This window comes from Clinocottus analis, unplaced genomic scaffold (assembly GCF_023055335.1).
Source record: "Clinocottus analis isolate CAN_PGR_092001 unplaced genomic scaffold, fCliAna1.0.p SCAF_16, whole genome shotgun sequence".
In the NCBI taxonomy this organism is placed as follows: Eukaryota; Metazoa; Chordata; class Actinopteri; order Perciformes; family Cottidae; genus Clinocottus; species Clinocottus analis.
Window position 1 is genome coordinate 4,272,304 of NW_027175887.1, and position 15,731 is coordinate 4,288,034.

The 15,731-nt window shown below is 38.5% G+C and overlaps 2 protein-coding genes across 2 annotated transcripts; one reads left to right on the forward strand and one right to left on the reverse strand.

Moving 5' to 3' along the window:
* Positions 1-4,189: 4,189 nt before the first annotated feature.
* LOC137786850 (interferon-induced very large GTPase 1-like) lies at positions 4,190-9,153 on the forward strand. The gene is made up of 3 exons (XM_068578966.1): positions 4,190-4,216; positions 4,315-7,618; positions 7,733-9,153. The coding sequence occupies exons 1-3, from the start codon at positions 4,190-4,192 to the stop codon at positions 9,151-9,153; spliced, it is 4,752 nt and encodes a 1,583-aa protein (XP_068435067.1).
* A 4,014-nt stretch (positions 9,154-13,167) lies between these two features.
* On the reverse strand, positions 13,168-15,644 carry LOC137786437 (galectin-2-like). The gene is made up of 5 exons (XM_068578335.1): positions 15,630-15,644; positions 14,140-14,190; positions 13,915-13,994; positions 13,561-13,732; positions 13,168-13,314 (listed from the first exon to the last, which is right to left on the reverse strand). The coding sequence occupies exons 1-5, from the start codon at positions 15,642-15,644 to the stop codon at positions 13,168-13,170; spliced, it is 465 nt and encodes a 154-aa protein (XP_068434436.1).
* Between the last annotated feature and the right edge of the window lie 87 nt (positions 15,645-15,731).

Consider the following 15,731-nt stretch of genomic DNA (forward strand, 5'->3'; position numbering starts at 1 on the left):
AATACAAATGATAACTTAACAACTGTGTGTTGTGCTGTGTTTGGTTAATGATTAATTTAGTGTTATATTGTGTTATTAGGTTTTGCAGAAATCATGAGTCAGACCTGTCCTACTTTCACTTTCTGGCATCTGGTTTAAAAGAAGGGCAGATGCTGAACTCTTCAGCTCAACACATCACGCCTCATATGTGGAGAGGAGGTATCTGTGAGGGACAGACCTACTAATCATAACGCAAAGGTGAGTTTATTCAAAATTGTAGTTGTTTCTGTCTATACATCCTTCTTGGTTTATGAGATCAAAAATTCTGATGGTTTGTGGTGTGCTTTTTTTCCCCAAAATTATTGATTAATTAAAAAAATTAAAGGAAATACGTGGCTCTTCAGCTTGAATGGTGACACACACGCGATATAGTTTATTATATTATTTATCTAACTGACTGCCTTACAATCCTATAAAGCATGAAGAACCAATAAGATGGAGGTGGAACACCATTCAGAACCTAGAAGAGTCAAATATGTCGAAGCGTGAGAAAAAAAAATATTTTCTTTCAATGTTGGATTGTATTACTGCAAAATATTAATTACAATAAAAATGAAAGACATGTTTATTTGGCATAGAGCAGTGATTCTCAACTGGTGGGTCGGTCGCAGACCTGTATAAAGACCCGCGACTCACTGGGGCGTGGGCAAAAAGAGAAAAGAAAGAAATTGTATGCATTTATTTTGAAAGGGATTTATTATATGTAGCGGAGTGCTGTCTATTTACACTCCTGGCGTGAACTTGCTTCTCTCGGGCTCGACGCGCTGGTTGGAAGGTTGGCTTACCATTATTATTATAAACAATTAATTTCCGCTGTCCACCATGGAAGAAGTAATCACTATTTCTGCTTTGTACATAAAACCCCTCGTGTCTGGGTTCATGATATTATTCGTAAATGAGGCAAACTTTTTCGCTGCGCGCCATTCGTGTCATTCACGCCGCCCGGTGGAAATGCGCCTCGCATCCATACGCGTCTGTGCATTGCCTTTGAATGTAATCTACTCGCACCATAACTCTAGACTTTGAGACTCGTCCCAGGAGAAAAACATATCCCCAGTGCTCCCATTATTTATTCCTCAGAAGAAAAGTTAGTGGAATATCTTTGAAATGCACTTTTTGTTTCATATATTTTGAGTAAAAGCTGCTCCTCAAGACACACAATTGTTCCATAGTGCAGAGTTGTCACGGGTTGTCCATAGGCCCGGTAAGGATGGGGCAATATTGCAAAGAGAGCTAAAAAAATTAAAAAAAATTAAAAAAGAGGCACAATCAGAAGGTATAAATGAAGGTGAAGGTTTATTTTACGAACCACCAGTAACTGAGTTTATTCTTTTAAATACAAAATTAAAAAATGTCTACCAATAAAATAAAGCGTCCCAAAGGAGAAAGTAGTTATTTAAACTAAAAGACTCAACACAGCAAAGTCCAGGTTATAAGGTCCTCCGCTTCGTAGTCTTTTCCTACACAGAGGCGTCCGTTCTCATGCCACATGTCCCGCTCCTCTCCCCCATATGCTCTTCCCCTGCCCTTTAGCCAGCTTCCTAGCCCTGCCTCAATTGGGTGCGCCTGCAGCTGTGTGAGTGATGAGGCAGTCTGGGAGATGTAGTGCAGACTGCAGCGGCCATTTTGTGGTGTGGGCTCTGCATGGGAATGTAGCATCCCTCCACTACCTGTCCCCCTGTGATGCCACAATATTCTCAGCTAAAGTTACATCATTTGGGTCTTTTTGAAACTACTTATCAGTAGTTGGACTTTTTTTTATGTAATGTGCGTGCATACATGTATGGAAGCCCATGTCCACAGTAAAATAACAAAATAATATGGAATTATGATAATTATGAGATAGAAAGTTGAAATTATGAGATAAGTGAAGTAAGTGTGCATGCACAGTGCCACTGGCTCTTTTTTTTTGTTTTGTTTTGTTTTACCAGATGACAGGAAGAATAAAAAAAGAAGGCTTCAGTGCTTCAGTACTTTTTATATCATTATTTTTTTCTTTTACTAGTGGAAATGGGTTTCCATATTAAACCAGTTTTTTGTGTTGCATTCTGTGATATGCTGTGCTTTCTCAGGTTCAAACTGCACCATCTTTTTATGAAATCAATTTAAGAAGTTGAACATTTTCCTTACCTTGGGTCGCAGCTTGTTATTCAGGAGTGAAGGTGGGTCCTGCAGCCAAACCAGTTGAGAACTATTGGTGTAGAGGACATCAATCATGTGGAACAATGAGTTTTAAGCTTGATTCTGCAATCTGCTTTCTGTTACTTTACCCTGCAGGGGGCGAACTGAAGGGTGCAGCTTAAACAGAGGTAAGTGTGTGAGATGTTTTTGTCTTCAGTAGTCATTGTCATACAGCAGTGTTAATTTATTGTTGACAATATTTATTACAATAAGTCCACTGAAACTAATTCACAAGAATGATATACATCTTCTTTTATTCTTCTTTCTTCTTTCGTGAAAGAAGATTAGAGGGGTGCGATGAGAGACTGCTGGCGTCCGGCGGCTATAGGCAGAGATGGGCAAAAATACATCAAAATGCAATTTAATACAAAATACCCCTGAAATGAATGTATTGAAAATAAAATACAAAATGTAACAAAATACAAGACATCTATTTTGTATTTAAAGTACAGGAAATATTTTCATATCCCTTGCGCGGTGCCACACATGATTGGCGCACCTTTCTAGAAAGCTTACGACGCAAAAAAAAACACTGTCAGACAAAGCCTCCGCAATATATAAACCACATTCATCCAAAAAACTGAAATATTACTTACTTATGGATGAAACAATATTCCCCACAGCATTGCTTGGTATGTATGTATTGGTGCATCTACTTTAGCAGAGCACATCTGTTCGGGAACCAGAGGTCCAGCAAGAAAGTTAAGGTATTTTGACTTTCAGGGAAATGAATTGCAAAAAATATTTCACCTCACTTAATCAAAGTCAAACTTTGCAGAGATACTGATAACACATAGTGATATTTTACAGTAGAAAAAAACAATGATATGCATAATTAAAAGGAGAAAATACATCCTGGAATTCCTTTCTTTTTTTCCTTTCCTGTGTCCCATCATCAACCAATAAAGCAGTAACTCATACACTGCTATATGAACCTCTTAATTAGTCTCACAAATGTGTTCTGTATGTTATACTTTTTGAAATGATTCAAATAGCCCTTGTGGTTGAGGAGATATTCTGTATTTAGTATAGGTATGAGAATTTTCTGAGAAAAATTTCTGGGGCTTAAGCAGAGCCCATACAAATTTGGCTTTGTATCAACAAGAACATATTAATAGCATATAAATAGCATCACACATTAGGCCAATGTATACTCTAAAAGCCAAATATGTAATTAAAACCAATTATACACAGGTAAAGACCCTAAATAAATTACTGTACATCAAGTTCTGCACAGAAAGATTTATAAAAATAAAAGGTCAATACAAAAAAAATCAATACAAAAGTGAACAGGTAACCTAACAAGTGAGTAACCTACTTACTTCTCTTTTACTGTACCTTGGCCAGTGGCATCGTAGCCTACTTCTTTCACTCTTACATTGGCCATTGGTATGGGAGGCCACATGGCTGACAATGCACCCAGCCCCAATGCCTACTCCTGCTAGTGTTGGGCTCACAGGGCGATTGCTTCATGTAGATATTCCGAGCCCCATGTTTCAAGGCCGGGTTCACCAAACTCTTGCCGGCATGCTTCCTTCCCAAGTCGTCTTTGAACAGAGAGCTTCGGTTCACCTTTACGTGTGAGGTGCGACAACTATTTTTTGACAGATAAATGTTGTGACAGAGAATCGCTCTTGGTCTTGCCACTCCACAACATCAAGATGATGAATCACTAGATGGGTGATTAACTGTTAAATTAAATTATCTGTTTTCATAGTGTGATCCAGTGAAACGACCTGCTGATGTTGAACATGCAAAGAATGACGACAACACAATAGTGGGGGGAGAACCTGAAATTAAGCCTGTACAATCTGCTGCCACTGAAAGAGGTAACACTTCAATGAATAGTACTATGACCAGAAAAAAGGTCAATCGCATACAAAATTAAGAATAAAGAAAAATGTAATGCTTGTCTTAAGCTTGACTCTTGTTTGATACAATTAATTATTCTACGACAGGTACCTTAAATATGGACATGAGTGGAAACATGGATAAGGTAAGAAACTAGAAATATATATTTTTTATGACAATTTACTCTATATCCAAATGTTATAATTTTCGACATAGAACACATGCCTGTTAACTTATTTACAGAAGTCAGTGGCGTTTTCTGAAGACATCAACAGGAAGAAACACTACCAAAGAGAAACTGAAACACTGCTTGAAAGACTTCAGCTTCGAGACAAACAGGAACAGAAATTGTCACCAGCAGATTTTCTCAAAGTAGGTCCACCTGTAAAACAGGACAGTGACACATGTGAGAAAGATGTAGCTCTTACTTTTCTTCAGAGGTTGATGATGTTGGACTACAGAGCCAGATATATTCCTGTGAGACAAGACGAGGTGAGCTTCTCAAAGCCTGTTGAAGAGTCCGTCAATGATGATACAGACGATGATGACTTTGAGGCTCTTTTTTCCACCAATGTTGACTCAAAACTCAAGACTCACATGCATCCAATGGATGTTCAAATGGCAGTATTTCACTGCTCAGACAGCTTTTTGAAGCAGAACATGATTACAAAGCTATCACAATGTCAGTACGCTTTACCTTTGCTTGTTCCTGATCCAGTCACAATGGATATTGACTGTCCTCTGTGGACATTCAGACAAATAAGAAAAACATGGAAGGTAACTGAAATGAGAGATAATTCAAACATTGTCACCATGAAGAGTATGCCCATCTGCAAAGCTGAGACACCTTTGGTGTCATTTCTCCGCCTGGGTTCACCATCTCTGTCTAAATCTCAGCTGATGAACACTTTGATCAACGATCGCCACAACACCTTCTTCCACAGAAACTGCCCAGGTAGCACCAAGTCTCGCCATCTGATGGATGGAGTGGCAGAGATTGCCTGGTACTGCCCTGCTGGAAAAGCCAATGATGCCTTCGCTGACTGCATTGCCTTCTGTAATCTTCATGGTGATGCTCTTTCAATTGTAAAACAGCGTGACATACTAACTGACAAATCTTCAGTCAATGTTGTTCTTGTACCAACTCTGGAACAAGGTGACAAAAGCACTGCAGTGATCTCAGCACTTTACAAGTCTCCAAAACCTCTCATTATTCTCATTGCTGAGAACGATGGTGATGCTGTCCAGATGAAAAAGGGGAAATACAAAATGGGGTTGAACAACAAAAGCCACTCTGATATATCTGAAGAACTGAAAAAAATCATTGGAAAGATTTTGTCTGGACCACATTCATCCTTCCAGCTTGAATCTATGGCTGAAGTTTCTGGAGTCAAAGTGGATGAAGACGACAAAGTCTGCCAAAAAGGAAAATCTGCTGCAATGAAAATTGTGGACTTGCTTCAGGAGATGGATGTTTCAAAGATCAAAGATACATTTTTTCATTGTCAAGGCAAAATGTGGCATGAATGGTGCAAAGTCAACAAAGAACTTTATCACCTCAAAGGAAACATTGAGAATGAGAAAATTCAAAAGCAAAAGAAACTGATGCAAATACGACAAGAACAATGCAATGCTTCCTTTAGTGGACCGATGAAGCTGTTCATTGAAAGCCTCTCATCTTTGTCAGCAACAGAAAAAGAGTATTTTCTGAAATGGACTCAGATCTTAATTGATGCTCTCTCCACAGACGATCTCTCTTCAATTCTCCAAACTTATGATGAAAAGTGGACTGAGCTCTTGGCTTTGAAGAAGGAGAAGCAGCAGGACAAGACTGCTCTGCTTAAAAAAAAGCAAACTGAGCTTGATCAAATATCAACAAAAGTACAATCAGCAACTTTTGGCTTGGAGCACATCTTCAGAGAGATGGGACAGATCTATGAAGCTCATACAGATCTGCAGAAACGAACAAAGAGGGGACAGACTGACTGGTCTAAATACCCTGAACTGGCTGCAGAGCTGATGATATCAGGACAACCAATGGAGCTGATGGATGGTGATGCAGGTCATGTACCTTTAACCTGGATCTCTGGTCTTTTAGATGAAGTCATCAAGAAACTGGGTGACAAGAGAGTTTTTGTTTTGTCAGTGTTAGGCGTACAAAGCAGTGGAAAATCAACAATGCTGAATGCCATGTTTGGGTTGCAGTTTGCAGTGAGTGCTGGCAGGTGCACCAAGGGTGCATTCATGCAGCTGGTCGAAGTATCAGAGGAGATCAAGAAAGACTATAAGTTTGACTACGTGCTAGTGGTGGACACTGAAGGACTGCGTGCTCTTGAGTTGGAAGGTAAAGCCACTCTCCAACACGACAATGAACTGGCAACATTTGTTGTTGGTCTGGGAGACATGACACTGATCAACATCTTTGGAGAGAATCCAGCTGAGATGCAAGATGTTCTGCAGATTGTTGTTCAGGCTTTCATGAGGATGAAGAAAATTAAACTTTCTCCAAGTTGTTTATTTGTTCACCAGAATGTTACAGATATTGATGCTACAGAGAAAAACATGGATGGGAAGCGACGACTGCAAGAAAAATTAGATCAGATGGCCCAACTAGCAGCCAAAGAAGAGGACTGTGTTGCCGAGTGCTTCAGTGACATCATTGCATTTGATGTGCAGAAAGATGTGAAATACTTTGCCCAGCTTTGGGAGGGAAGTCCACCTATGGCTCCTCCTAATCCAGGTTATAGTGAGAGCGTCCAAGAGCTGAAGACCATCATCCTCTCAAAAGCTTCACAGTCAGCTGGGATTACTCTCTCTGGGTTCAAAAACAAAATTCAGGACTTGTGGAATGCCCTGATGAACGAACAATTTGTTTTCAGTTTCAAAAACACACTTGAAGTTGCAGTGTACAGAAAACTTGAGGTCCAGTATGGGAACTGGACCTGGACCCTGAGGAGAAATATGGAGACCATTAAGAACGGGCTTCATTCCAAAATTGAAAAAGGAAGACTTGACAAGGTCGAGCTCAGTTATCTTAATCAAGAATCAAACACAACCTATGAGGAAATCAAAAAAGCAATGGCAACATACTTTGATGATGACAGAGACAAAGAAATGTTGGTTCAGTGGCGAGGTCGATTTGAAAACAAAATCCAGGATTTTCATGATGAACAGGTGAAAAGAGTTCAAAGAAAACTGAATGAAGTGATCCAGCAGAAACATGCTTGTAAAAAGCTTGATGCTAAGAAGACAGAGTTCGAGAACAAGCTGCTACAAAAGAGCAAAGAACTCGCTCATCAGTTAAAGGACAAGAAAAAAGATGAGAAGGAACTTGAAAAACAGTTCAACTCTGTTTGGACTGGCTTGGTTAGAGAACTAATTGCAGATACAAAACCTATTGAGGACATCAACTATGAAGAAGATCAATCAACAGTCCTCCACGATCTTGGTTTTGAATATTCTCTCATCCATGAATGCAAAAAGAGTGGCAGATACAAACAGATGACAGAGGCTGGTGATTACGCTCATTATGTATCTCTGAGCAAGCGTCATGATCCGTGTAACACAGGCCAACAATCTCATGACAATGAGATGAAAAGGGAAACAAGAGAAAAGCAAAAACGTTCTACTGCTTCCAACAAAGTACTTGAATTTGTTTCAGAAAAAACTACACAAGTGAAATATTACTTTAAGGGGCATTTTACGTATGAAGAACAGCAACTGATCCGATCCCTCATTGACGATGTTGTAAAACCATCCCTTGAGTCAATTATGAGCGAACCTGTAGCAACAAGAGGCTACAGCCCAACTTATTTGCAAAAAGGGGTCAACGATGTAAAACGAAAGGTGACAGAATTTGAATTATGGAGGAAATATGCTCTGAAGAAGGAGTTCACAGTTGATCTCTTACTGTATGTATTTCACAGAGCAGAGAGCTGGCTTTCAGAGTCCCACAAGAAATTCAAAGGGAACAATGATGCACACTCCTATGTAGAAAGCAAGAAAGAGCATTATTACAACATTTTCAAAAGCTACTGCAAAGGAAGCTCATCTGCTGTTGTGCTTGGAGAACTGATCTGTGACAAGCTGAAGAGTTCCACTGTTAAGGCCGTCTGTAACAGGACTGCCATCAATCTCGCTGAAGTGATGAAGACGAATTTCCCAGCATTCAATGGGAACAGGTCAAAGTTGGAGACACATATGTTGAAGTCACTCGCAATGAAAGAGGACTTTAATGCCTTTATCACCTACATCCGAGACCCAAGGAAGCAAGCAGAGACATACATAAGAGAAGAAGTACAGAAATACATCTTCAAAGAACAAAAAGGGGAAGTATTGAAAATACTCAAGAAAAATGTTGAAGATGTCAAAAAAGATGTGAGTCAAGCTTTATTTGATGCAACAGAGAACGTGGAAGGAAAAGCAGAAGGCCCAGACAAGTGGGTGGAGGAATTTTCCAGTTTGCTAATAGATGAGCTAACATTCGACACTGTTTGTTGTCAAAACTTCAGAGACATAACAAAAATTGACTTTCTTAAGGAAGAGATAGAGAAAGGTTTCGAGTCCGTCATACAGGAAGTGAGCAGCCTCTCACTGGATAAGATCGAGGAATTCTGGATGAATTCTGAAGAAATCCTCATCGAACACCTGTGTAACTGCTGCTGGGTAAAGTGTCCGTTCTGTTCAGCTGTTTGCACCAACACCATAGATGATCACGAAGAGGACCACAGCGTGCCTTTTCATCGATCTAATGCAGTTAATGGTTGGCATAAAGAAAACACAGTGGATCTGTATATTGAGTTCTGCACAACAAATGTTGCAAGTGATGGAGGTTTCTACCCAACACACGATACAAAAGTGAGCTTTCCCTACAAAAAGTACCGTACTGCTGGCCCACTTTATGCTAACTGGTCAATTACCCCTGATGCATCAAAACTGGAATATTGGAAATGGTTTGTGAGTCGATTTGAGAAGGAACTGGAAGACCACTATCAATTAAAATTCCAGAACGATGGTTTGATTCCCAGTGAATGGAAAACATACTCTAAGGTCCAAGCAATTAAAAGTTTGGATAATCTGTGATAAAGTTAATACAACCACAACAATGCTGAAAATCATGATACTTATTTTCACATGATTATTCATAATCAGACTCCTATAAAACAACATTCAGTGACGTTTGAATATTTTACCATTTACACGAGAAGTTGTGTGAGTAATAAATGTGGACAGATCAATTAATTATCATAAAGTACATGTGATTAGACTGGGACACATATATCAGATTGCTTTCTGCAAAGTAACACTTATAACAAGAGAGAGCACAAAAACAATAGTAACATGGAGAATTTAGTCGTAAAAAAATCATATTAATTTTAAGTCAATGACTTATCTACAAAGTTTGTCTGTGGGGATTTCTGTAAATGAAAATTGTTTTCATGAAGTAAAAATAGATCAAAGAGTTGTGAGAGGGTGATTCATATATCTTTGTGAACCTGTAAAATGAATTTCTTAAAATTGCAACTGAACATCCTGCCATGAGTATTGCACCTTTGTATTTTGGCGTAGTTTTAGTTATGTAATCGTTCTGTGAAGATGCTCATGTGCTTGTAGCTGCCAAACCTAATGAAGATTATACAGAGAAGTTTAACCTCAGAGGGAATGAATGAAACTGTAAAAGTATCAGGTTTTCTTTTTACCATGACAACCTCTGAAATAATATTTTAAACATAATGGATGAAGAAGGCTTTATGGTTCTGAAGTATTGAAACTGTTAAGTTTTATTATCTATATTTACCAATCTGTTATTGTATACACACAAGTGAGTTTTGTTGTTTTTCATTCAATCTGTGAGTAAGCCAATGCAACAAGACACTGCTGATGATCATTTTACTTGTTTTCACATAACTGTTCATTAATCATTCATCAGTATTTGAAGTGTTAAGTTATGTTGTCTTTATCTCCTTTCAACTAATCTATTATTACATCCACACAATTATGCATTTTGTTGTTTTTATTGAGAAACGTATTGTATCCTACCTGTTTTAATATCCAAGAGTGATGTAAACAAATGTAAACAACGTAAAACATTGAGAAGAAATCTTTTGAGTTTAACATGTCATTTAAATAAAATAACTTTTTCCTATGAAAGACCAGGTTTCTTAGTGTCTCTGATCATTTTACAAATAAAATAACATTTTACAAATAAAATAACTTATTCATATATACTGAAAGACCTAGGCACCATTCCTCGTACATGATTTAACAAAGTCAATCAAATGTCCTATTATCCAGCTTAAATTACCACGATGATTGACGTCAGGCCAATTCAGTTTCTCGAAGGTTAATGCACCCTCAAACCGTCTCGTTAATTGCAACAGACGTCAGTCATCAGGATAATTGTGCGTGCTCATTCCTCTTCAGAAGGAGGAATAGTCCAGCGCTGACACAATGATGTTCTAATAGTGCAATGGCAAATAAACTCAGAGGAACAGCCTTGTTTTTCACCGCTGAGGAGCAAGATATGATCATGAACACATATGAGGAAGTCAAGACCATAATCATGGCAAAGTCTAATGGTGCGTTCTTGCTTTTGCTGTAAATGCAGCATAACCCCAACCACGCCCCCGCTGCGAGACATAAGCATCACAAAATATCAGACAAGTTAAATGTGTCAGTGTTGGGAAAATGTATTGGCTAATTTTAAGTGCCTCATCACCCAAATCAATGAGATTATATGTATTTAAATGTGCCTGCTGGCAGCAGTTTACAAATGAATATATACTTATGAGGATATATGTACTGTATGCGCGTATGTGTATGCGCGTATGTGTGAATATGTGTATGGGCGGATCAGTATGTATGTATTATTCATAATCAGAAAATTTCGGAAATAAATGATACGTTGTCGGCGAAAATTGATAGTGCACGTACAGGAAGTCATGATGACGTGAGAACGGATCTTGCCGATCTGGAAAAATCTCTGCCTATAAAACTAATGTAACTAATATCGCTCCTTCATCAATGAGGAAGGGAGCTGGCATTTTGTCCGGTGGGAGTTGCAGGTTTATCCAGTGAATTTCACTAAACCTGCTCCGGAGCAGGTTAAGGGATTTTGATGTGTTGCTATGATAGTTTTTTAAACTTGCTTCGTGGAACCGAAAAGCCTGACATGCGTCATCTTATCCTAAAAATTCAGTTAGCCAGGTATGAAGAATAGGGCCCAGTTTTCCAAGTGTTTCTGATCATTTTACACCTTTGAGTCTACCAAAGACTACAAAGCATTCATGTCTTTTACTGTAGTGTTTTTATGCTTCAACTCCAGCCACAGTCATGGCCATAGGCATTTTATTAATGGGTTGTCCATTTTCATGAACTTGTACATCCCAGGAACACCTGGAGGGAAATTCTTTAAATTTGGATCATGGATGAACTGATCAAAGTTGGATGTAAATGTAGTGGTCACAAAGTCTGCTTTTGTTATTATTATTATTATTATTATTATTTTGACTAAATCCTAGACACTAGTCCTTTTAGACCTTTGCCCAACTATGACAGGTCCTTTGAGCAGGTTGGTTAAAGGCGAGGTTCTTCCCATTCTCCTTCCTCTGTTTCTTCAGTGTTCAAAACCAAAGACTCGAACAAGGATTATATGTAACAAACATCATTATGTTACGATATCTTTTTTTTTACAATATCTTAATTTTTATCTTGTTATGTCATATGTTCAACGACAGCAACGTGGAGTTAAATATATGTGTGTATATACGCACACACACATAGACAATAAAGCTGATTCTGGTTCTAATATCTGCTTCAGTGTACTGTTTTAGATAACCGCTCACATACCACATAGTTTCTAAGTAAAATAATGTAACAAGGGGGAAATAACAGTGCTTTATATCAAAGCCTTCATACCCTGTAGTAACTAAATGTATTGAAGGGAAACTACTAAGCCAACATAATAGTCTTAAAAAGTGCAAAATATGAGAAGAGTTTGTTTTGAATTTGCTTGACTTTAAAAATTTTAAGGACTTTGGAGACTGAAACACGAGTGAGTGCCATCTAGGTGGCCGGTTGAGCCATGAGGCCAGAGACGAGCAGTAATGAAGTTTGCTGGTGGGGTGAACGACAACTGAGACTTCAGGGGCCGACAGCATCCAGACCGTGCACTGTGCTCGACGGACTCAACCTTTGTCCTGAGGTAAATACACAGATCTACCAAGCATCATTAAGTAGTTAGCTGGAATTATAAGGGAACAATTGTAGTATGCCTGTTTGTTGGTAATATGGTCATTTTGAAATAAAATCACATCAGATAAGTGATGTAAAAGACCACATGTGTGTGCAGATATGGTCATACTGTTTCTTGTAATAGTAGGAATAAAATAGGTATACAGTTAAATACTAATTGTCTCAATTCAACATGAAACTTCCACAGATGATTATTTATATTTTGTGCAGATGAACGTGTCATGATGTGAAGTGAGGAAATAAAGAGTCCATTGCAAAAATGAATGAGGACACAGTTAAGAAAATGAAGAGGGAATACAGAACATGAAGTTGATCAAATAATAAAGATTTTCTCTTTAGAGAAAATCTTCTCTTTGGAGATAAAGGTCAAGCAGTAAAAACTATAAAGATATTTGCGTATTGAGTGATAAAAGTGACACATTGGCCCAATGATAGATATAAATATTACTTTATGTGCACAAAGCCATCTCAGTGCACTTGGCTTTGTGTTTATTGTGTCCACTGAGGCTACACAGGTAATCTCAGCGTGACTATTTTTGGAGGATTTCTTGTCTCTCTGGGACCGCTGCTCTCTCACGACTACACTGACGGAGATTGCGGAAAGACATTTCGAAGCTCAGGATTAAACCTCAACCCTTCAAAGACAATACAATAATTTGAATTGAAACATTTTATATTCTTGTACACAACAGGACATTTTTTGATAGAGGTACATTTCCAATTCAGTAAAGCGCTACATCTCATAGTGATGAATAACTCTTACAATAACTGATCAAGCCTCAAGGTCTTGACTTCAACCAAACCAATAAACATTCCATGCATGTGTAACAGCCATTGCGTCTCTTAGCAGATCTTGAAGGAAGTCAGTTTGAAGTCGCCTGTGATTTTGATGTAGCTGATGATGTCCATGCCATCACGGTTGGGAAACTGGACTTCATGTCCATCAGGAAGCTCCACTTCAAACATGTCTCCAGTCAGCTTCAACACCATCTAAAAAGGAAAAAGAAACAGTAACACCTTTTCATTTTTAGCAGACATCTCAACACGGCTTCAAACCAAATCTACCTGCATGGCTAAATATCACTAAAGGTAATTGAGGAAATGTGTTTCTCGTGATTTGGGTGAACTGACCCATTATGCATTTTAAGAAATCCCAACTAAGCCTTCTACAGCTTCCCCCTCCCCCCTCTTCATAAAATAAATACATTCTCATTCCCTTCAGTCAGATTGCCTCACCTTGACATCAGCGCCCCTCTGTAGGGGGTTGTTTATTTCCCGTTTCTCATCGCCCCAACAACCAGCAGCCTTTGAGTTGCAAACAAGAACGGCTCCGTCCGTGTCATCATGGAAACGAGGGTTAAAGTGCAGGGCCAGGTCGTCTGCACCACAGCCGAGATCGATCTCGAATCTGAGTGGATCAGAGATTATTCAATAGATGTAGTTTTAATATTGAGGCGATTGCTGAGCTTGAACCAATATAATTATCTAAGTTAAAAGTAACTTTTATTCTAGTTGTCCATAATGCATCTGCATAAACATGCACATTTAATTAAGTCAACATAAAACAAATGTTGTGTTTGGTTGGCTCACCTCTCAGCATCATGCAGAATTACCCCCCTTACTTTCAGCTGATCTCCAGCTCTTAAGTTCACATTCTTCAATTCAAGTTGCTGAGAAACACAATTGTGCAGTTTGGGGTTACAAACCATTTAATTAGAAAATAAAAGATTGCTGCTGTAACGTCGCTTGTGTTTTCATTCTACAAATTACAGAAGCAAAGTGAAACAGAAGCAAGAATAAAGCAGTCAAACTTACCATGCTCATTTTGGGTGCTGGTGGACAGTCCTGGAGCAAATGGAAGACAGTCTTGGCACACACACACACACAGTCTTCTGCCTTAGAAGACAAAAAAAAGTAGCTGACTGAGACGTTTCACCTAATTTATAATCTGAAGCACGAAGGATTCAGTGGAAGGACATTGAACCGTTGGAATGTGACCTGTTGATTATCATGAAAATCAAGTATACCCTTTCAATGCAGATTCCCTGCTCTAATTTAATCATGCTGTTGAACTCATTATGTAAAAAATAATTGTCTCTTTAATCCCATAACAAGTTGTGAGGATGCCACAGTGCCAATGCTTACTGTTTGAACAAAGTACTTTTTCAAGAGCTATTTAAAAGGATAAATATTATTGATTGAGCCATTGTTGACTGATTACATTGGAACAAGAGCACAATCTACCAGAGTACACTGCAGTACACTGCCCCTGTTTTCAACCAGTCTGTTTAGGTGATGCTATAAATTAAATATAATGCTTGAATAAATTATAAATTAATACAAATAAATGTGTATTGCTCTACTATTTATTATTAGGCTTTTTTTCACAATAATGCTATATATCTCTTTAATAATAATAAAAACATTTTATTTTTAATGGTTATTTTGTAATACTCTCCTGCCTCTTAATACTGACTTGGCTTTCTACTTCTATCACCTCTATAAAACCTACAAGGAGACGTTGATCTGATCACAAAGTGGAGATGACGCTTTAATTGAGTATATTGGAATCAAGTATGTGTCACTCTGAATGGGTATAAATAACTTAAACCCCTCAATGCCACCGAAAACTAGCTTTGGCTACACTCCGTCTGACGTTACCGTCATCCTACGTCGAAGCGGAAGCGAGGTAGAGAGCGTAATCACTTTATTTTGAAAGTATACACCGGAAGTACTGTCATATACGCATTGACGCTTACGTTACGAAACATAATGAGATGCAGTTCCATATTTTGTCCACTCGAGGGCAGTATTGGACGTCGTTTTTAAGTAGAGTGGAACTGCGAAGATAACTGTTACATTACCATCGTCATTGCCTGGGGACATATGACCGATGGAGACAATTAAATCATGAAGTGTTATTGTTGACTAACAAAATACCTTACTGAAAAATATCGGTCACGTTAGTCACGTCAAATTGTATATAAAATTGTTACACATACACGTACATACACAGCCGCTATGATGCCGGAAGTGACAAAATAAAGTAAACAGATGAGTTGTGGATCCAGAAATTCAGACAATTGCGACTAAAGGGAGCGATTTAAAAACACGTATGTAAAACGGGTGCTAATTCTGACAAAGGTAATACGTTTACGGCGTTACTGTATTAGGTGTGTGTCGCTCTGAATGGGTATGAATAACTTAAACATAGTTTAACCGTCTGACATCACGTTACCTTCATCTTAAACGTCGTAGCTGAAACGAGGTGGCGCGCTTGATTACTTTACTTTGAAAGAACATACCGGAAGTGCTGCCATGTTGGCACTAATGCTAACTTTACAAAAAATAAGGAGTTGCAGTTCCATATTTTGTCCACTGGAGGGCAGTATTGGACGTCGTTTTTA